The sequence below is a fragment of the Cnephaeus nilssonii genome, assembly GCF_951640355.1.
Source record: "Cnephaeus nilssonii genome assembly, chromosome: 20".
Classification (NCBI taxonomy): domain Eukaryota; kingdom Metazoa; phylum Chordata; class Mammalia; order Chiroptera; family Vespertilionidae; genus Cnephaeus; species Cnephaeus nilssonii.
In genome coordinates this window covers 34,869,704-34,893,202 of record NC_137091.1, presented here as the reverse complement: position 1 = coordinate 34,893,202, position 23,499 = coordinate 34,869,704, and the positions used below count along the sequence as shown (strand labels likewise).

General features: G+C 44.5%; 1 protein-coding gene across 1 annotated transcript; it reads left to right on the top strand.

Moving 5' to 3' along the window:
• Window positions 1-8,326: 8,326 nt before the first annotated feature.
• ZNF599 (zinc finger protein 599) lies at window positions 8,327-23,201 on the top strand. The gene is made up of 4 exons (XM_079800128.1): window positions 8,327-8,556; window positions 13,653-13,779; window positions 16,579-16,674; window positions 21,693-23,201. Exons 1-4 carry the CDS (start codon window positions 8,542-8,544, stop codon window positions 22,718-22,720), a joined length of 1,266 nt encoding a protein of 421 aa, XP_079656254.1. The 5' UTR covers window positions 8,327-8,541; the 3' UTR covers window positions 22,721-23,201.
• The last annotated feature ends 298 nt before the right edge of the window (window positions 23,202-23,499 follow it).

Here is a 23,499-nt window from a genome sequence, read left to right as displayed (position 1 = left end):
ATGGGAGTGTTTTTGTTGTTTCTCTTTCTGAGTTCATTATTGGTGTATAAAAAAGCCATAGATTTTGGGTGTTATTTTTGTATCCTGCTACATTGTCGAATTCATTTATTAAATCTAGTAGTTTTTTGATGGAGTCTTTGGGGTTTTCAATGTACAATATCATGTCACCTGCGAATAGTGACAGTTTTACTTCTTTTCCAGTTTGGATGCCTTTCATTTCTTCTTGTTGTCTGATGGCTATGGCTAGCACTTCCGGTACTATGTCAAACAGGAGTGGTGAGAGTGGGCATCCCAGTCTTGTTCCTGTTTTTAGGGGAAATGATTCTAGTTTTTGCCCATTGAGTATGATGTTGGCTGTAGGTTTGTCATATAAGACTTTTATTATGTTGATATATGATCCTTCTATTCCCACTTTGCTGAGAGTTTTTATCAAGAAAGGCTGTTGGATTTTGTCAAATGCTTTTTCTGCATCAACTGATATGATTGTGTGTTTTTTGTCTCTCAATTTGTTTATGTGATAGTTTATTGATTTATGGATATTGTACCATCCTTGCATCCCCAGAATAAATCCCACTTGGTCATGGTATATCATCTTTCTAATTAATGCTGGATCTGATTTGCAAGAATTTTGTTGAGGATTTTAGCATCTATGTTCATCAGATATATTGGCCTATAATTCTCTTTCTTTGTATTGTCTTTATCTGGTTTTGGGATTAGTGTAATGCTGGCTTCATAGAAAGTGTTTGGAAGTGTTCCTTCCTCTTGAATTTTTTGGAATAGTCTGAGGAGGATAGATTTTAGTTCTTCTTTGAATGTTTGGTAAAACTCCTCTGTGAAGCCATCTGGCCCGGGGCTTTTGTTTGCTGGAAGTTTTTTTATTACTGCCTCAATTTCCTCCATAGTTAATGGCCTATTCAGATTTTTTTATTCTTCCTGATTGAATTTTGGAAGGTCGTATTTTTCTAGGAATATGTTCATTTCTTCTAGGTTGACCAGTTTGTTGGAATAGAGTTGCTCATAGTATTTTTTTACAGTTCTTTGTATTTCTGTGCGGTCTGTTGTTATTTCGCCTCTTTCATTTCTGATTTTGTTCCTTTGGTTCCTCTCTCTTTGCTTCTTGCTGAACCTGGCTAGAGGTTCATCAATCTTGTTTATCCTTTCAAAGAACCAGCTCTTAGTTTCATTGATCTTTCATATTTTTTTTTTTTTGGTCTCTATGTCATTTATTTCTTCTCTAATCTTTATTATTTCCTTCCTTCTGCTCATTCTGGGCTTTTCTTGTTGCTCTCTTTCTAATTCTTTAAGTTGTAGAGTTAGATAGTTGATTATCAGTTTTTCTTGTTTTTTTGTTTTTTTTGTTTTGTTTTGTTTTGTTTTGAGGTAGGTCTGTAATGCTATGAACTTCCCTCTCAGGACTGCTTTCATTGTGTCCCATAGATTAAAAATGGAACTCCCATTTGACCCAGTAATCCCACTTCTAGGAATATACCCCAAGAAATCAGAAGCACCAATCATAAAGAAAATATGCACCCCTATGTTCATAGCAGCACAATGTACAATAGCCAAGATTTGGAAACAACTAAGTGCCCATCAGCAGATGATTGGATTAAAAAGCTGTGGTACATCTACACAATGGAATACTAAGCTGCTGTAAAAAAGAAAGACCTCTTACCATTTGCAACAGCATGGATGGACCAGGAGTGCATTATGCTAAGCAAAATAAGCCAGTCAGAGAAAGAAAAATATCACATAATCTCACTCATTTGTGGAATATAATGAACAACATAAACTGATGAACAAAAATAAATCCAGAGACAGAGAAGCATCTGACAGTCCGTCAATCTTCAGAGGGAAGGCAGGGGAGCATGTGAGTGGGGAGTAAGAGATCCACCAAAGGACTTGTATGCTTGCATGTATGTATAGCCAATGGACACAGACACTAGGGGGGTGAGGGCATGTTCTGGGGGGTAAGGGTGGCCAATGGGGAAAAAAGGAGACATATGTAATACTGTATGTAATACTTTAAACAATGAAGAATAAAAAAAAAAAAAAAAAAAAAAAAAAGAGGGCCATGGGGCAGAGGTAAGCACAGCTCTGTTTCCTGGTTTCATGGGAAAGAAAACTTCTCACATTTTGCTTATCTGGAGAGTAACTGAATGAGAAAAGGTCTTAATGATGCTTTCCCTAAAGAAATTCTTCTGGTTAGGAGCGGGTATCGTTTTTGTTTTCTTTTTCTTTTTTCTTTAATCCTCACTTGAGGACATACTCAGAGAGAGGAAGGGGGAGAGAGGGAAGGAAAAAAAACGGGGAAAAAAACCCTGCAATTGCTGCTTAGCTGATCTCCATGCTTACACTCTTGCATCCATACACTCCACACTCTATACAGAAATTAGATGATTTTTAAACTCCACTTCATAACATATTTAATATCTACTGATTTCTCAAAGAATATAATCCAAACTTTTTATGTTGGCTTACACAGGCCTACCTGACTTGGCTCTGCCTCCTTCCATTCTTGTTCACATGTTAATTCAATGGCCTGCCTTCTCTACCTCTCATAAGCCAAACTTGTACCACCTTCAAGCCCTTAAGCAAGCCTTTTGCCTGGAGGTTCATCTTCATGACCTCCCTGTTGTTCTTTCTTGTCATCTAGATCTTTGCTCTACTGTCACCTTCTAAAATAGGTCTTTTCTTATCACTCTCTCTAAAGGTGCATCTAGTCCCATTCTATTTTAATTATTTGCTCAATACTCATTATTTTGCATTTGTTCATCATCTGTTGGCAAGCACTTGATTAAAACTTATTGAGAGAAGGAACAAGGTCTCTTTGTATTGAAAGTACTTTATAAGTCTGAAAGAGAGAGAGATACACCCTGGTGTGATTAATGAAAACTAATTTTTTCTCTGTAGATGACACCTGTGTTCCTAAAAATGTTTCTCTCTTTGGGAGAAAGGAAGACAGCCTTAAAGGGAAAGGTGGTTTCAATAGTGCAGATTTCAAAAAGTGGAAACATCCAGGTCTACAGCAGGTGCACAATTGTTATATTTCCTGTGATGGGTTTCTCTGATTCTTGTGAATATTTTTTAGTCTAATTCTTCAGTCTCATTATTCACCCCTTTCTCTTTCAGTTTTCTCACCTACAGCTTGCCATGCCTTACAGTATCCCTTATTGGTGAAGATGTGAATTATTGTGTGTGAAAAGCAAGAACTGCATGTCAAGGTCACATGCATGTTAAAGTAAATGAAAGGAGTGGGAAGAAACCCTTGTTATTTTGCAGAAAAAAATAGAACTGCGAATTATTTATTATTGCTCCAATATGTAGTGACAAAATGGGTCTCCAATACACATCACTGAAATTATGGCTAAACAGTTTTATATATGTGCGCCTATCATTCATTCATCAAATTGATACTGAGTAATTGTAAAGCCCTCTTTGTTTGGAATGAGTATACATTTGCTGTGATGTAGAAATTTTAATGCTACTCTTCTGAATAATTTGTGAAGTTTGTGTTTCTTTTAACATTTCCATTGTCACTACACTAATTTGGTCTAAAACTCCACCCTCCCTCATATCATGATAGAAACCACTACCTGTCATGATGCTTTTTGGGGGGTCTTGTCCAGATCACAATTGCTCACTTTGCTCTCATTGGTTAATATGATCATGTTTCTTGAGTGTTAAAACACGAACTCCTATTTGATCCAGCGATCCCTCTTCTGGATATCTACTGAAATTTTTGCAAACATTTATTCATAAAGATATATGTACTTCTATGTTCATTATTCACAATAGCCAAGACATGAAAACAACCTACATGTCCTTTAATGGATGCTTGGATAATGAAGTTGTGGTACATATATGCAATAGAATACTAAGCAATAAGAAAGGATGATATACTGCCATTTACAACACAATGGATGGATCTTGAGAGTATTAGGCTAAACAAATTAAATCAGATGATAAAAATAAAAAACCATATGGTTTCACTCATGTGGTATATAAAACAGAAAGCAACAAATGAAAACAAACAAACGAACAAAAACCTCCTAGGCACAAGCAACAGAATGGTAGTTACTAGAGGTGGTTACCAGAATGGGGGAAGGCCACAGAGGGAAAAGGGGGCCAATTACATGTTTTGGAAGGAGACTAGGCTTTAAGTGGTGAGCACATAATAGAATATACAGAGTTTGTATTATAAAGTTGTACACCAGAAATTCATATAGTGTAATGTCAGTAACCAATGTTACCCCAATACATTGTTTTAAAAATGAAAAATAAAAATTACTACATACAAGTCATAAAGGAGTATACATACACACACACACATACACACACACACACACACACACACACTAGAGGCCCGGTGCATGAAATATGAAATTCATGCACGAGGGGGGGGAGGGTGTCCCTCAGCCCAGCCTGCACCCTCTTCAATCTGGGACCCCTTGAGGGATGTCCGACTGCCCGTTTAGGCCTGATCCCAGTAGGATCAGTTGTTTTATAACTTGTTGGAATCATCATTGTCCCCATCACCCTGTTATCAGACACAGGTGAGAAAACTAATTGAAAAACTGGATGCAAGCAGACTTTTGAATTATATGCAACTGAATGAACTGAGGAATGATTATAATTTTATGACTTTTTGTTTGAAATATTGCTGATTCTTTTTCCCCTTTTAAAAAATATGTCTTTATTGTTAAAAGTATTACAGATGTCCCCATTTTTTCCCCCACAGTGCCCCCTCTACCCAGTTCCTGCCCCACCCCAGGCCTTCACCCCACTATTGTCTGTGTCCATGGGCAATGCATATATGCATGTAAGTTCTTTGGTTATATTTTTGTTGTTGCTGTTTGTTTGTTTCCAGATGTGGGAAAATGTTTGTTTTTTCCCTCTTAGAGCAATTTGGTAAATGATACCTTTGTAAGCAGGTATTGTAAGCAGTATTGAAACACTTATTCCCCCAACTTGATCCCTTCAGAATTTGGAAACTTTTAGTCAATAAGCATTCTTATTTTCATGGCAATATTGTTATTTGCATAAGTTCAATAAGGATCTGTTCACCTTGCAACAGGACACAATTGGAAATTGGTTATATTGTCAGGGCTTTGAGTGGAATGTCAGAGTCGAAAGAGACGTGCATAGACTCAGATATGACTAGACAGCTTTAAAGAACTAAGACTGACTTATGGAAGTCAATAAAAGCCTCTTGGGAAAATCCACTGCATATAAGGATGAAACTCCAGCTCCTGGGTGCCGCCATCATCGACTCAATGTCCCTTTGGCTCAGTGCTATGGAGCTCTTCCCATTGGATATTCCATCCCCCACCCCTTTCCTTAAATAAATTCAATTTTTCTTTATCCACCGTCTGAGATGGCTATTTAGCCTGCCGCACACACCATCCACTTTAACCTTTCACTGAGTTTACATGGTAACAGGTGATTACTAGAATTAGTGGGGTGATCACATTGTAAGATATAAAAATGTTGACTCGTTATACACTTGAAACTAATGTAATCAATTTAACACTGTATACCAACTATACTTAAATGAAAATAAATAAATATATGAGTCTATATGATTAATTGTTATTCTTGTTGGACTTACACAAATAATTGGCAAGTTTATTGAAATTAGACTTATTTTGCAAATAAATTAGCCTCGCAAATAAGTCAGCTATCTTTGTTAAAAATGAGAGTGATTTTAGAGAAAAACATGTTTCAGTAGTACACTTTTGTGGATATTAGATTCTAGTGCTGTTTATTGTCTTTTTTTTTTAATATACTTTATTGATTTTTTGCAGAGAAGAAGGGAGAGGAATAGAGAGTTAGAAACATGGATGAGAGAGAAACATCGATTCAGCTGCCTCTTGCACACTCCCTACTGGGGATGTGCCCGCGACCAAGGTACATGCCCTTGACCGGAATCGAACCTGGGACCCTTGAGTCCGCAGGCCGATGCTCTATCCACTGAGCCAAACCGGTTAGGGCTGTTTATTGTCTTTTGAGGTATTGTTTTCTACCTATAAACTGGACTGGATGGTGAAGGAAGTCTTCTAGTTTCCTCCATTATCTGCCTCTGACTCTCCCAACTAACCTTTCCAATTTTTCTTCCATCCTGACTTGGAATCATTGAGAACTAAAATTTCCCTTTAGCCAAAGCCATGCAAGCTAAAGTGGGATGACTTGATGTAAACGCCCTAAGCCCTTAAAGTGTAAACGCCCTGCTCTTAGCACAAGGCACACCGTCTGGCCCACACAGATAAAACACAAGTTGTTTCCTAACAGCTAGATAAGAGGACGCCACATCGCTCAGTGAGAGGAACCCTCTGACTGAATGCTCTGCTGTTCGAGCCTGAACCAACTGCGGCCGCCTGTCTGTCTCCGTCTTCGTTGTCCGTCTTTCGGTGTGCATCGCAGGGTGGCCTTGCCGGAGCCTAGGACCCACTAGGAATAGGTAAATAAACCTTGTGTGATTGCATACTAATTCTGTCTTGTGTGTTCATGTGTTCCAGTTCGGCTCAACTGTCTAGATATTGAAGTACCAGGGGATAGGCCATTATTGCTGAGCCCTGGTCACCTGTTTGTCCCACTAAGTCTAGACAGATAATCAATTAACTGGGGCATAACTGGGACACTTTGGGAGCCCACCTGTATGTCTGCCTCCTGAAATGAGACATGACTGTTTAATTGAACTGATTTATACTCAAGACTGAGGCTAGTTTAATGTGATATGGGACAATCAACTCAATTTCTGAAATGTGAAACTTCTCACAAAGTTGAGGGTAGTTACCCCTTCAAGAGGGCTGGAAAAGAGAATTACTCTGGCATTTCAAAGGTGTGTTAGCCTAGATGCACAAGAGCAATGGACAGGCTTGCTTAAGGCAAAGACAAACCTAAGGAAGTTATAGGCCTGGGGTGTGACTACCCACTATGACCTGCCCAGTTAGGAATTTATGATCAGATCAGAGTTTGAGGTTACTGTAGTCATGGAGCTTATCAGATTTACTACATACACCATTTTTTTTTAATATATTTTTTCTTTTTTCTTTTTTTTTTAAATATATTTTATTGATTTTTTACAGAGAGGAAGAGAGAGGGATAGAGAGCTAGAAACATCGACGAGAGAGAAACATCGATCAGCTGCCTCTTGCACACCCCCTACTGGGGATGTGCCCGCAACCAAGGTACATGCCCTTAACCGGAATCGAACCTGGGACCTTTCAGTCCACAGGCCGAAGCTCTATCCACTGAGCCAAACCGGTTTCGGCATACATACACCATTTTTTGTTCACAGTATGTATGTATTAAATTTGGTTATTTTCTCTTGTTAATCTACCTTTTATAGATTTGATTATTAGCTCAGAAAAAGAAAAAGAAAAAAAAAAACTTGAGGATAGGGGCAAGTTCCTTTTGTTAACGAAAAAAAACATTGAAACCTGTAAAGAATTTTAGTGAGTTTATTTGAGCCAAACTGTCGACATATGCCGGGAAGCAGAACCTCAATGAATTGAGATAATGCTCCAAAGAATGGTGGGTTACATCTGTATTTATACATTGCCATCAAAGGAGGGACATAGGTGGGCTACATGAAATTCATTGGATAAAGTCAAATGATGGGAAACCCCTGGGATTGGATAAAAAGTAAAATGATGGACACATACTTAGGTGGGTACAGGAACAATTAACATGATAATGAAGGAATTTGAGGCATCTGTCCTGGCGCCTACCACATTTGGTTGTGCCCCAGGGGCTCCAGCAAAAGAAGGAAGTTACAAGTTACCCAGACATCTCACAGATAGGTTATCTTAGAGGCAAAAAGGCAAATGGGCTCAGTAAAGAAGATCCAAGTTGATCTTTGTCAGGGAAGATAGCAGCCTAGGAATGACTGCCCACCATAACCTGTTTGTAGTTAAATATTTAATTTTCAGACCATCTTTTGTGGTTATCCTAGGTCTCTGAGTTTTCAAGACCGCCACACAGGCCTCCCCTGAGCTTGTCAGGTTAGCAGGTGGCTTCTTTCGTTCACACTTTCTTCCCCATAGTGGCATATGAAGTCATGTGTCTTTTAGAGTCTTCTGTGATGGGTGGCAGATAAAGGGTGCTTCCCCTTTAAGATGATGAAAGCCTCATCCCCTTCCTACAAGCCACCTTTTCCCAGCACCCGACCCGTCGGTCCGGTGGTGGTGCAGGAGACTGGAAAGAGCTCCCCGGGCCACGCTGCCAGCAAGAGAGAAACTACATTACCCAGAAGTCTGGGCGAGGTGAGCATCCCGACTCTTCGGGACCTCGAAAGGGGCTGCGGCATTGTCGGGTGGGACTCCCGGCGGCGCCGGCGAGTTAGTTCTTCAAACCCGGGGGTTCTGTGCACTCCGGCTCTCCGGGCTCCTCGGTACCTTGCAGAGAAGCACCAAAAAAGAGACAGCCACGCCGGCGCTGGTAGGACCTGGAGGAGGGTTCGGCGAGCCCGCGGGACCCTCTCTGCCGCCGCCTCCCTTGGCTGGGCTCCGCACGCGGACTTCCTGGTCGGTGCTGGTTCTCATGGACCTGGCGCAGGTAAGGGCCGGGTGGCCCAGATCCCTACCCGCTCCTTCACGGTTGGCGCCCTAACGTGTATTAAATGCGGGGGTCCTCGCCTTCCCCTCGCTGCCGTTGGGGTCTGGGTATCCTGGCATGGGGTCACTCACCGCCCACGGTCTGGACTCCAGGATGGGGTTTACCTGGAGAGATTCTCCTGTCTGGCAATCCGCGGGTTGCCACGTGGGAGGAAGGGTAGCTTCTCAGGATCTCCACAGTAGGCGCGACCCACGTGGACCTTCCCTCTGGGTGGGACGTAGACCGTTGCATGCAGAGACCCTCAGTGTGGATTCTGGCTGGCACCCCTTCCAGGGTGTGACCTGCCCGAGTCACTCGTTATCCTTGGCCTATCCTATCTCAGGTATAAAATGGGAATGTTGACAGTTGTTCCCTCTTGGTTTCCGGAACAGGATAGGGTACTTCTGTTAGGTGTATCTGTCCCCCAGCACTGCCCAGGGAGCATCATTCTGCACCCATTTGCCTGAGAGGTGCGTCCCAGACCCGTGTTAATCTCAGGGCCTCACCTCCAGAAGGATCTGGCCCTTGGGCCTTGCGGGGCTCTGGCCTGACACAAAACTGATGAGTGGAATCGGAGGTGGGTAGCCTGGGGGGAAAGGTGGGTGGAGAAAACGCCTTTGGAACTGCTGCTCCTCTGCTACTGCTGGGAAGATCAGAGAGAAGGCTGAGAGCTAGGGAGGCCCCCACACTCACCTTTTGCAGTTGCCATCTTGTCAGTGCGGTCGACTGGACTGGTTCACAGTAGTGAATCAGTTTACCTTTTAAGGCATTCGCCTTTGAAAAGCAAATCCATTACATTTCCGTGTGGATGAAAAAGGGGCACTCTAATATAGCTATCTAAAAGTGACCTCACAGGGTGATCTGATCATAATTTCCTAATTAGGTCGTCATACCCCAGGCATATACTTTCTTTAGTAAAAAGGTTTATCTTTGCCTTAAATAAGTCCTGTCTATTGTTCTTGTGCATCTAGGTTAACACACCTTTGAAATGCCAGAAATAATTCTCTTTTCCAGACCTCTTGGAGGGATAAACACCCTCAAGGGATAGTTAATCTTCTTACCTACCCTGTACCTTGCTTTCTCCCACCTTCAGGTAATCTTTAAATTCCTTTTTTTTTTACTAAGAAATTTTGTTTTATTTACCCTATTTTTCCAAAATATAAATTACACTGTTGGAGTAAGTTAGGCATACTCCCTATTTTTTAAAAAAATATATACTTTTTAGCCCTAGCCAGTTTGGCTCAGTGGATAGAGCATCGGTCTGCCTGCAGATTGAAGGGTCCCAGGTTCGATTCTGGTCAAGGGCACATGCCCGGGGTTTCGGGCTTGATTCCTAGTAGGGAGCGTGCAGAAGGCAGCCGATCAATGATTTTCTCTCATCATTGATGTTTCTATCTCTCCCTCTCCCTTCCTCTCTGAAATCAATAAAAATATATTTAAATATATATATACTTTTTATTGTTGATAGTATTATAGATATTTCCCCTTTACTCCCATCCTCCCAGCCCTTACCCACCCCCCTCATGGCTTCACTACTCTATTGCCCGTGTCCATGGGCTATGCCTATAAGCATATAAGTTCTTTGGTTTATCTCTTCTCATTTCCCTAACCCCACAGGGAGGTATGTCAGTTTATTCCATGCCTCCATGCTTTGGGTCTTATTTTGTTATTGATTCATTCTGTTCATTAGATTCCACAAATAGGTGAGGTCATGTAATATTTGTCTTTCTCAGATTGGCTTATTTCAATTAGCATAATATTTTCCAGGTCTCTCCATGCTGTCCCAAAGGGTAAGAGGTCCCTCTTTTTTATACCTGAATAGTATTCCATAGTATAAATGTGCCACAGCCTTTTTATCCACTCATCTACTGATGGGCACTTGGACTATTTCCAAATCTTAGCTATTGTAAATAACACTGTTATGAACATAGGGGTGCATGTATTCTTTCTGATTGGTGGTTTTGGGGGTTTTAGGGTATTTCTCCAAAGAGGACATACAAATGGCCAAGAGACCTGAAAAAATGCTCAAGGTCACTAATCATCAGAGAAATGCAATTTAAAAGCACAATGAGGTATCACCTCACACATGTTTGAATGGCTCTCATCAAAAAATCAACAAACAACAAATGCTGGTGAGGATATGGAAAAAAGGAACCCTAATTCACTGCTGGTGGGAATGCAGAATGGTGCAGCCACTGTGGAAAACAGTATGGAGTTTCCTCAAAAAATTAAAAATGGAACTTACGTTTGACCCAGTGATCCCACTTCTGGGAATATATCCTAAAATCCCCAAAACAGCAATCAGGAGGAATATAAGCTCCCTCCTTAATTCTAAATGTGTATAAAAACAGCAAAACTGTCATCCAGAGAACATTTGAGATCTTGCTTTCTAGCAGTTGTCATCAGTTTTTGCTCAAATAAATTCTTACAGAAATTATCTACAGGTTTGGATGTTTCTTGTATCAACACTAGTGGCCCAGTGCACGAAATTCGTGCACAGGGTGGGGGGGGGGAGTTTTCCTCAGCCTGGCCTGCACCCTCTCCAACCTGGGACCCCTCGAAGGATGTCCTACTGCCGGTTTACAGGAATCGGGCCTAAACCGGCAGTCGGACATCCCTCTCACAATCCAGGACTGCTGGCTCCAGCCGCTCACCTGCCTGACTGCCTGCCTGATTGCCCCTAACCACTCTGCCTGCCGGCCTGCTCACCCCTAATACCCCCTGCCGCCGGCCTGCTCACTCCCAAATGCCCCTGTCAGCCAGATCACCCCCAACTGCCCCCCGTGCCAGCCTGCTCACCCCCAACTGCCCCCCCCCTGCTGGCCTGCTCACTCCAAACTGCCCCGCCCCCCCCCGCTGATCACCTCCAACTGACCCCCACTGACAGCCTGCTCACCCCCAACTGGCCCCCTGCTGGCCTGCTCACTCCAAACTGCCCCCCCCCTGCTGTCCTGATCACCTCCAACTGACCCCCACTGATGGCCTGCTCACCCCCAACTGGCCCCCCTGCTGGTCTGCTTACCCCCAACGGCCCCTGCTGTCCCATCCTGGCCTGATCATCCCCTGGCAACCCAAGGTCCCAACCCCTCCTTTTTTTCTTTTTCTTTTCTTTTTTTTCAGCGTCTCCTTGAGCGGAGGCCAGGGCCAGCTGGAAGCAAGTATCTAGGATTTATTTATCTTCTATAATTGAAACTTTGTAGCCTTGAGCAGAGGCCAGGGCCAGCCAGGGTGGGAAGCTTGGCTTCCTCCATCGCTGAGGGCAACCCAAGCCTCCTACTCAGCTCCAGCTCCGTGGCCGCTGCCATTTTTGTTGGGATTTATTTATCTTCTGTAATTTAAACTTTGTAGCCTTGAGCGGAGGCCAGGGCTGGCCAGGGTGGGCGGGAAGCTTGGCTTCCTCCATTGCCCAGGCAACCCAAGCCTCCTGCTTGCTCCAGCTCCGTGGCTGGCCGCCATCTTGGTTGGGTTAACTTGCATACTCGCTCCTGATCGGCTGGTGGGCGTGGCTTGTGGGTGTAGTGGAGTGATGGTTAATTTACATGTTGCTCTTTTATTAGTGTAGATCAGTAGTGATGGTGTACCAGGGCTGTGTCTCTAAGCCAAGCCAGCCAGGGTGGAAAGTGCATTCTTTTTCTCTTTTTGCTTTATTTATTTATTATTTATTTTTTATTTTTGGAACGTGCCTTCTTAATCACCTTTCCACAGTGCACCGGGCGGCCTAGAGATTACAACTAAGGAAAACTTTGCAAGGCAGGAAGTGTCCCTTGGGCGTGTGGGTTGGGAACAAGGCGGGATGGCGGACCTTCCAGCCAAAGGGACGTGTATGTACATGGGCAGGGGGTGTCTCTGAGACGCGCCTCAGGAGGGTGAGACTGTGTGTGTTTCACAGATGTTCAAACTCTGCCTGTGTTCCTGGGACGTGTGACTCCAGTGACTTGCTAGGGCTGCCCGAGCCTCGTTGGCTGTTCTGTGGAGAGGATGGTGGTGCTGATATCACAGCTGTGGGTGGAGTGATGAAAGGAGGAAAAGCACACCGAGCACGGACATGTGCTGGGCACTGCAGAGTTTGCTCCGTGAACATTTTTCTTTAATTCTCACAACCACCTAGTGAGGTGGGCACTATTCCTGTGTTGATGCAGAAATGGAGGCTCAGGGAAATAAGTTCCCTTCCCCCAGGCGACAGATCAGGCGAGAATCACTCCCAGGAGACGATATTCAAAAGCGGAATCTAGCTCCAGAGCGGGAATGTGTAATTGCTAGAATACAGCGAGGGAAGCCTCACCGGGGCGCAGGTATGCGGTGAGGACCAGCGAGGCTGGACTGCCTCCGCTTTGGTCATGATTGGTGCTTTGATCATGCCCTCCTTAACCCTCTTCATCCTCAAAGTGCTCGCTGTCTGTGCCTCTCGGGCCATTCAGCCTTGTCCCTGTCTTGTGTCTTTTGTGAATGGTTCCGGCATAGAAAGCTTTTGTCTCTAACACGGTCCCAATTGGTCCAACAGCCGTGTCTGAGTCCTTGGAAACGGGAACAGAGGTAGGTTCCTAGGAAGTGCTCGATGACACTGGCCTTGGGGCTGGTGAGGCATAGAGCTGAGGTCTGAGGACCACTCGCCGATTCCAAGGAAATTACGCAGAGGACTGGCTGTGGAAGACGTGAGTTTATGAGGGCGTCGTGCCTATCGGTGAAGTCTCCGCAGCACAGGGTTACAGAGAGCACAGAAAATAGAGTCACACATGGTGCATGCAGGGTGGACGGGGCTCGTGTGCAAGCTGTGTGGTTAAAACCCAGCTGCTTACCATCCAGGCTCACCTCCGGCACAGGTTTCTTTTGGCCGTTCCTTGACCGAGGGGCTGCCAGGCTTCGGGGTCCCGCAGCACCCTTACAGATGGCCTTCATCACATCCCCGCAGGGCGGGAGGGGGATTGGAGCGTGGGAAGGGGCCCTGTGCTCACAGGCCACACAGGGCTCTATGGTCCTTTACAGACGACTGGGCGTGAGGCCCTAATCTTACCTGACTGGCCCTGGGCCAACGAAGCTACCTCTGTTTGACTTTTCAGACATCCATTGCCTTCAGGGATGTGGCAGTGACCTTTACCCAGGACGAGTGGGAGCAGCTGGACCCTGCCCAGAGGACCCTGTACAGGGAAGTGATGCTGGAAATCTGCAGGCTCCTGGTCTCTCTGGGTAAGGCCTTTCTGCTCCTTTCTGTGGGGGCCTACCGCCTCCTCCATCCCGCCTTCGGCTCAGAAGATTTCCACAAGACTCCCTCTCTCCTGCCCGCAGCCCCGGCGTGTGTCGGTTTCCTGTTCTCCGGTCTGTCTCCCTGTGTCTTCTACAGGAAATTGTGGGCAAGAAATGTAGTTCTCTTCAGAGTGGCTCAGGTACCCAAGGAGAAGGATTTGTAGGGGGAAATATGGGTTTCTTTAATATCCAAGGGCAAGATGTGCCGTCCGGCATCCTGAGAGGCTGAAGCCAGAAAATGGAAGGAATCCTGATTAGACCTTGCCCCGGAGACTTCCGTTCTCCGTGACTCTTGGTGGGTCTCAGCAGATTGGCGTTTTCCGCCCCGGGGAGTGGGTAGCTAGAAATGGCCTCTCCTGTCCTTGCTCTAAGAGGCCCCCAATTCCTTGTCTCTACTTCTCTCTGTATAGACTTCTTTAGTTCTCTCTCTTCCTTTCCACCTGGCTGTCTCTGCACACATGTCCCGAGCCCACACTTCCCTTTAGCTCTCAACCTGGACTTCATCACAGGCTGGCTTAGGCTGGCCCTTCTCTGGAGTCCCATGAGGTGGAAGCCGAGGAGCCAAGCTCCGTTGGTTCACAGCCCAGTCAGCAGGACCCGTGAGTAACGGGATGTCGTTCAGAAATGAGGGAAGCAGACAGCACACCCGGAGGTGTGCGTCCTGCTGGTTATTGTTCTAAACAACAATTCATCTTAAAGGCTTCTTTGGCCCTGACCAGTTGCTCAGTGATTAGAGCGTCGGCCCTCGGACTGAAGGGTCTCTCGGGTTCGATTCCCGGTCAAGGGCACGTACCTGGGCTGCAGGCTCAATCCCTGGCCTACATCAGGGCATGTGGGGGAGACAGCCAATCGATGTGTCTCTCTCACATCGATGTTTCTCTCTCTCCCCCCACCTCCTCCCTCCCTTCCAACCTCTCAAAAAATCAAAAGAAAAATATCCTCGGGTGAGTATTAAAAGAAATGCTTAAAAGGCTTCTTTGACCCCTGATGCCTACCTGTTTATCCCTTGTGTCCTGAAGTCTGGGCCATTATCCTCTCTTGGAATGAGAGAATTTTAGGGGGTACACACACAACAAATGGCATTGATGAGCAATCAGAGAAAGCCATTCCCTTTTTTTTTTTTTCTTTCCTGCTTGCTGATGGTTTAGGGCTGGGGTGGGGAACCTTTTTTTTTTTTAGATTTTTTCTGCTTATCACTTTTTTGCTTCACATATTTTAACCATCTGTTCTTTTTTTTATATATATATATATTTTATTGATTTTTTACAGAGAGGAAGAGAGAGGGATAGAGAGTTAGAAACATCGATCAGCTGCCTCTTGCACACCCCCGACTGGGGATGTGCCCGCAACCAAGGTACATGCCCTTGACCGGAATCGAACCTGGGACCCTTGAGTCCACAGGCCGACGCTCTATCCACTGAGCCAAACCGGTTTCGGCCCTTTTTTTTTTTTTTTTGCCAAGGGTCATTTTTATGATATTTATAACATCATTCAAGGGCCATGAACAATTATCAACTTAAAAAATTAGCCTGCTCTAGGGGGTGAGAGTGGCCGGGGAGGGGTCGGTGGGAGAAAAAGGAAACATATATAATACTTTAGACAATTAAAAGAAAAAAAATTTTTTTTAACTAGCCTGCTATATTTGGTCAAACATTTAATTAAATCACCCCTAATGCCTTGGCAGGGCCAGAGCAAATGATTTTGCGGGCCTTATATGGGCCAGATGTTCGCCACCCCTGATTAAGGGAGAAAGTATTTTATTTTTTGCTGAGTCTTTTTTTGTTTGTTTGCTATTTTAGAGAGAGAGGAACAGAGAGAGCGAGACATCAGTTTGTTGTTCCACTTTCTTATGCATTCATTGGTTGATTCTTGTATGTGCCCTGACCAGGGAGCAAACCCACAACCTTGGAGTAGGGGGACGGTGCTCTAACCACCTGAGCTACCCAGCCAGGGCCAAGCTGAGTCTTTCCAAATGCCCCTTGACTATTGGTAATTTCCCTCTTCAACAGAGGAGACAGCCTCAGACTCACAGCCCTGAGCAAGTGTGAGTTCACTGAGACTTACTAGTGCTATTTTGGCCCTAACTGGTTTGGCTCAGTGGATAGAGTGTTGGCCTGCGGACTGAAGGGTCCCAGGTTTGATTCCGGTCAAGGGCACACACCATCCCCAGTAGGGGGGTGTGCAGGAGGCAGCCAATCAATGATTCTCTCTCATCATTGATGTTTCTATCTTTCTCTCCCTCTCCCTTCCTCTCTTAAATCAATAAAAATATATATTTTTTAAAAATAGTGCTATTTTGATTTTCTTGTAGTAACTTTCCATTTGTGGCAAATGAAACTAGTCTTTCAATTTCTCAAATTGACACACGATTCCCTTTTTTGCAGGCATGTATTAAGATAAAATTAAAACGGGCCAGTGTAAAGAAAAGCAGTCAGTAGCAGTGGTCATACTGATCTTTGAGCACTGGTGCACATGGGTCCTGTGACCACACTGGAACAATTTTGGGGATTCTCTAGGATGGAGGTCAAGGGAGGTGGATCAGCATAGACAGCCAGCCCTACCTTATTCAGTGTTTAGGACCCAATGATGGTATTCTTGGCATTGGTTCCCTGTTGCAGATCAACTTGGACAAGAGCAGCCTCACTCCAAGGTCTTCTCTATCCTGAAGTCCCAGGCAGCACTGAGGCATTTCTTGTTGTCTTTGCTAAAATATGTGTATCTTACTTCTTTCTCCACAAATAGGATACCCAGTTCCCAAATCAGAGCTGACCCACCTATCGGAGCACAGGCAGGAGCTATGGACGGTGAAGAGAGGCCTCTCCCCAAGTGCCTGTGCAGGTGGGTGGCCGAGGTTTAGACAATGGGTGTTGTGGCAGCCTAACTGAGGAAACCGCCGCCTCTGGGACTCCGTGGGAAGCTCCTTGTTGCAGCCTCCTTGGGTGCCTGGGTGTCTTGGTGTCCTTCTGTCCTCCCTCCCCAACACATTCTTTACTGCCGCCAGATGAAGAACCTGTTCTGTTACGGAAGAGTGAGGCTCTGGCTCCAATTGCTTGGCCTCGTTTAGCTAAGTTAGGCTAAGTTAATGCTCGCTGCAGTAACAGATAACCTACAAAATGTCAGCGGCTCAATACATAAAGAATATTTTTCTCAATCATAACAGGGTCCATGTGGGTCAACCTGGGAGTTCGTTCACTCAGTTACTGAGAGACCCATGTGCCCTTTGTCATCCATATGTGGCTTCATGGTTACCCTGACCTCATTCTACTGCAAAGGGCACCCGAGAGGAAGGTAGAGTCCAGCTGCACACACGCATCACGTCACCTCACATTCTGTTTGAGAGCTCAGCAGTTGGCCATCCCTCTCTGGATGCCGCAGGGAGGGAGGATTTAGCTGTGTGCCCAAGGAGAAGGCAAATGGGTTTGGTTTACTCCGCCTACTCTTGAAAAAGGTAGAAATAATTTCTAACTCATTGGGCTGTTTGCATGTGATGCATGAAAATGCGTAGCACCATGCCTAAGCTCTAGTTAGGAGCTCAAAAGAAGTCAGCTGTTAGGATCTTTCATGTGATGATATCAATCACAGTGCATAGTATCTCACATGTCCTTCTGGACTCGGAAGGAAAAGAGCCTATCTTACTATATCTGCCTGTAATCTGCTCCCACCCTTCTGCATCCATTCTTCCATCCTCCTGTTTGTCAGGCAGAAGCAATCCTGGCTCCACTGGCTTCCTGCCCCTCTTTTACTGGGAAAACTCAAGGTGACGTTTAAATCTGTCTGTCCTACATCTTGGCTGTTGAAGGCAGTTGGAGTCATCAAGTGTGGTGATTGGCATCACTGCAGAGCCATGGTCTCACCCCTCTCCTGCTCAGCCAGCCAGTGAGTGTCTCTCCCCAGCCCCTCCTCACCCTGGCTGAGTCCCTTCCAAACACTTAATTCTCGATTATATTCCACATGTTCCATCAAATTCTTCATGCCTAGAAGGAAATCACGATCTTGCCCACTCCTCCATCCTCCAGTTTCTCTGGATGGCCCTGTCACTCAGACAGTCAAGAAGGGGGAAACAACCTTGGCCAAACCCATGACGCTCTGCCTCCGTCTAGCCCAGTATCCAGCCATCCTCATCTTGCTTATTTTGTTTTTCACATCAAGTGAATCCACTACCTCCATGAGCTCCGCCACTAACATCCTAGTCTAAGCCCTCGTCACCTACTGCCAATGTGATGCCAGCACACTGCTAACTGGTCGGCCCACACCTGCTCTTTGTTTCTGGTCAGTTTTGTCTCCTGCACCAGCTCTCCCACCCACTCAACCATTAATCCAAACTGACCACTCCCTGAGCCACTGATGTCTCAGCATACAACCCACTTCATGTCCTTCTCTTGCTCCTCCACTGACAGAGCTATCTCTGTCTGTCTCATACCTGTAGCTCCCTTTCTCTATGGAAGAGATCTCGCCCCCTGCTGTGCCTGAGACTAACACATCCCCTGCCTTCCCTGGGACCTTACTTCTCCACTTATTTTCTGTTTCTTTTTTTTTTTCTTTTTCTTTCTTTCTTTTTTTTTCCAGCAAGGAAGGCAGAGGGAGAGAGAGATAGAAACATCAATGATGAGAGAGAATCATTGATCAGCTGCCTCCTTCACGCCCCGCACTGGGGATCGTGCCTGCAACCCAAGCATGTGCCCAGACCGGGAATCAAACCCTGACCTCCTGGTTCATAGGTTAATGCTCAACCTCTGAGCCACGCCACCAGGCTCTTTTCTATTTTTATCTACCTCTATTCAACATAACAAAACAAAAACCCATGCTCAGGGTGCTTACTTGGGGAAAATAAAACACAAAACCGTCCTGGCTCCATGGCAGTTTCTAAATGTTGACTAATACATTTGTACAACCAAACTCTTGGAGAAGTTGTCTTATTCTTGGAAAAGTTGCCTACACTTGACTTCCTTAGCCCCACTGTACTCTTATTTCTTCTAGTTTTTTTACCTGCATACAGCAATATGCATATACTAGAGGCCCGATGCATGAAGATTCGTGCAAGAGTGGGCCTTCCTTCCCCTGGCTGCTGGCACAGCCTTCGCTCTGGCTGGAGCCACCTTTCTGCCTTCCCACGCTGCCCAGAGGCCCAGAGCAGCTGGGGTGGTGTGGAACGCCTGTGTCGTCACCATGGTGATGACGCAAGCGTCCCTCCCAGCCCACTTGGCACCTATGAATGCAAATTAACCCACCAGTTTTTGTTGGGTTAATTTGCTTACTCACTCCTGATTGGCTGGTGGGTGTCGCGAATGTACGGTCAATTAGCATGTTGCTCTTTTATTAGTGTAGATCTTAGAGTTCAGTCTAATGAATTTTTACATAGATATGAGCCCAAACAGCCACCACCTAGGTCAAACATACACAGTGCTTCCAGCAAGTCAGGAGGCTCTGATGCTCCATCCTGGAAAGGTAACCATATTTAGATTGTCACCATAGATTCATTTTGACTGCTCTAGAATTAATATAAATGGAATCCTACTATATATTCTACTATGTCTGCTTTTTGATCATTTGTATGTCTGTGAAATTCATTCTTGTGGTTGCATATAGTTGAACTCTGTTCTTTATAACCTCGTTCTTTGACATAATAAATTCTAGCCTTCCTTCTTTGCATATTTGCAACTTCTTTCTGTGACCATGAAAACCTGGCTTCCATTATCTACCATTTATTGACTTATTTTTTCAATTCCATTATAAATGTGAAGTAGTTTCCCTGGGAAACAAATTACCAAGTAGAGTAACTTTACCAGCATTTGGTATTGCAAGGGTTTTTGGTTTTTGTGTGTTGTGTGTTTTTTTAATGCTAGCCATTTCTAACATATGTAGAGGTAAATATATTTTTATTGATTTCAGAGAGGATGGGGGAGAGAGATATAAAAACATCAATGATAAGAGAGAATCATTGATTGGCCGCCTCCTGCACGCCCCCTACTGGGGATTGAGCCCACCACCTGGGCATGTGCCCTGATCAGGAATCGAACTATGACTTCCTGGTTGAGCCATGTAATGCGCACTCCAACCCATGACCATAGAATATCTTTCCATTTATTTAGATATGCTCTGATTTTTTTCACCAACATTTTGTACTTTTCAGCATATAAATTCTGCACATATGATTAGATTTATACTTAGTCTTCTTTAAAATCATGAATGGATGTTGAATGTAATCATATAGTTTTCCTTTTTAGTCTTTTTTTTTTTTTTAAGAATCCAGAACCCAAAGTTTTTTGTTTGTTTTTTCAGAGAAAAGAAGGGAGAGGGAGGAAGTGAAAGAGAGAAGGAAAGAGAAACATTAGGTAGAAACATCTATCGGTTGCCTCCCACACACTCCCAACCCAGGATCAAACTCCCCAACCAGAGTTTGTAACCTGACCAGGAATCTGGTGTTCGTCTGGATGCTTAAACCAGATGACACACACCAGCTAGGGCCCTAAGTCTTTTAATAGGATCAGTTACATGGATTTATTTTTAAATGGTGAGCCAGCCTTTTATTTCTGCATGGACTTTCTGTTCTTTTTACATTTGGGATTCAGTTTGTTAATATATCATTCTATATTTTTGTGTCTATGATCTTGAGAGATGTTAGTCTATAGTTTTAATAATATCTGGTTTTGATTTTAGTATTAAGGTAATGATGACCTCATAAAATGAGATGGGGACTATTTCATCCTCTTGTTTTCTGGAAGAGCTTATATGGAATTGGTATTAGATATGTGTTATTATTTCTTCCTTAAATGTTTTGTAGAATTTAGCGGTAAATAGGATGGCCGAGCGGTCTAAGACGCTGCGTTCAGAATTTAGCGGTAAATCATGTGGCCCTATAATTGTGTCCCTTTACTCTTCCACATAAGATCTAGAATTATCTTTTTGAGATCTCTGAAAAACACTTGTGAATTTATCTAGGGTTTATTGAATTAATAGATCCATTGAGGAAAAATGAACATTTACATTGTTAACATTTTCATAATGCCTCCAATTAAGTGTTTATAATTTTCACTAGCCAGATTATGTCTTTTTTTTTAATTTTTGTTTTTGAAAATATTACATATGTCCTCCCTTTTCCCCCATTGACCTCTTCTAGCTGTTTTGTGTCTTTTAACTTGGCTGTTCCTCTGGCACAGCTGACTCAACCTGTCCCCTCAGACTGTGCTCACTTCTGCCTTGTAAACCTTGTCAGGGAAGAGCAGTGACTGTGCTCACTGGCACCCGAGTCAGAGTCCTGGGCATCTGCCTGCCCTCTGCCTCTGTCTGTCTCTACCTCCATACCGCCAACTCCCTCTCATGTGCTGAGGTTCTCTAAGCACCCATGTCTCACTCAGAACAGACTTTGTACATTCTGTCTCCTTTACGGCACCCCCTTCCACTTCCTCTGTCAGGTAGCTTCTACCTCTCTATTAGGAAACAACTGATACACCTCCCGGGAAACACCTGTGCTCTCTTTCACTCTCCCATCTGGAATGGAATTGGTGCATGTGCTTGTGCTGTCCTAGCACCACGATGAGGCGCTCTCTCTTGGAGCCAACATGATGAGATGTCATCCTTCTACTGTCCACTCTCCTTGACTCTGGAATGTAAGGAGGATTCTCCTACCAGATCCTCTGTTCTGTGCCCAAGCACCCCCTCTTGAGTTTCCCTTTTTAAATGTCAAGAGCCCAAGGAACAGAAAAGAACAAAATTGTAAACCTGGGGTTCAAAGATGTGAAAACATTACAGGCACAGAGACATTGTTTTCATCATTTTCTCTCTAATAAAAGTGGTAATTTTGTTTCGTTATGTTGGCATCACTAATAGGTCACTCTTGTGTCATCATTTCTTTTCAGGAGCCAGAGAAAAATCAGAGACGACCACTTCTCAACTGCTCTTGTCTGAGGGATCCTCACTTCGGGTATGGATGAGGCAGGGAGCTTCAAGGGACTCCAGGACTGGGAAAAACAAAACTCAGGAAGGGCTGTCAGGAATGCAGGAAGGAGTCTTAAGGCCAGTGACAGGCCCCCACAAGGAGACTGGCCCTGGGAAGATGAACCCTAAATGCAATGATTTGGGGTCAGATAATAGTCTACACTCAAGGGTTTTACAGGAGCAAGGCTCTCTAGTAGGTGTTCTCCATAAAAGTGATAGACACAGACCAGTTAAAGACCCCAGGAATCAAACTGGGAAGAACCATTATGAATATAGTGAGTGCAGGAACACCAAGAATTGGGATCTTGCACGTGACTATGTTCATGCAAAAGCGAAGCCCTATGAGTGCATACAGTGTAGGAAAACCTTCAGCTGTACATCAGACCTCATGCAGCACCAGCAGATTCACACTGGAGAACAGCCTTTTGAGTGCAAAGAGTGTGGGAAAACCTTTCGCAACAGTTCTGCTCTCGGGCATCACATGAAGAATCACACTGAAGAGAAGCCCTACGAGTGCAGTAAATGTGGAAAGGCCTTCATCCATCAGTCTAACTTAATTAAACATCAGAAAACTCACACTGGAGAAAAACCCTTTGTATGCAAAGACTGTGGGAAAGCCTTTTGCTACAGGTTTAATTTGGGTCAACACATGCAGATTCACACTGGAGTGAAGCCCTACGAGTGCAGTGAATGTGGGAAAGCTTTTTGCCGCAAGTCACACCTCACAGAGCACCAGCGAATCCACACAGGAGAGAAGCCCTATGAATGCACTAAATGTGGCAAATCTTTCTCCTTCCACTCTGGTTTTGTCCAACATATTTGGATTCACACTGGTGAGAAACCTTTTAAGTGCAAAGAATGTGGGAAAACCTTTTGCTCCAAGTATAATTTGCGTCAACACATGAAAGTTCACGTTGGAGGGAAGCCCCGTGAATGCAGTAAATGTTGAAAGGCCTTCGACCACCCTCATCTTGTATTCATATGACTCGCACTGGATAAAAACTCTTTAAATGCAAAGTCTCTGGGAAAGGCTTTTGCTGCTACTATCATTTCAGTCAACACATGAAGATGCACTGGAGAGCATCGAGGGTGGGAAAGCTTTTATTCTCAAGTCAAACCACACAACACAACCAACAGATTCACATGAGATGAGCCAGTAAATGTAGACTGGCTTTCACTTAATACCCATCTTTATCCAGCATAATAGGATTGTCACTGTAAGGAACAATATTTTTTTATGACTTCATGAAATAAACACAATGCCTTTCCTGCCTGGCTGGTGTGTCTCAGTGAACCAGGAGGTCACAGTTTGATTCCTGGTCAGGGGACATGCCCAGGTTGCAGACTCAATCGCCTGGAGGGGGGTGTGCTGGAGGCAGCTGATCACTGATTCTCATCACCAATGTTTCTAACTCTCCCTCTCCCTTCCTCTCTGAAATCAATTAAAAACATTTTTTTAAAAAAAGCCTTTCCCTTGCTCTCCTGTTCCCTTGGTTCAATCCTCTCATTTATCTTGCACCTCCACGGCCTGTTTTCTCCAAGGCTGCTGGCTTCTGACAGGCCTGTGGGGTACTTTCTGTTCAGTGTAGAGCGCTGGAGCCATAGCTCAGGGTGAATCTCCACCCTGTAGCTGGGAGCTGTACTGCCCGGTGCAGGTTACTAAATCTGCCTCTACTTTGGTTTCCACATTGGTAAGTGGGTAATTTGGTGCTTACTTCACAGGTCTGT

Bases quoted from the DNA above. Each gene is read 5' to 3' on its own strand.
- ZNF599 (XM_079800128.1), top strand. The intron at 13,780-16,578 runs GTAAGGCCTTTC...CTCCACAAATAG, and splicing joins CAGGCTCCTGGTCTCTCTGG to GATACCCAGTTCCCAAATCA. The intron at 16,675-21,692 runs GTGGGTGGCCGA...ATTTCTTTTCAG, and splicing joins CTCCCCAAGTGCCTGTGCAG to GAGCCAGAGAAAAATCAGAG.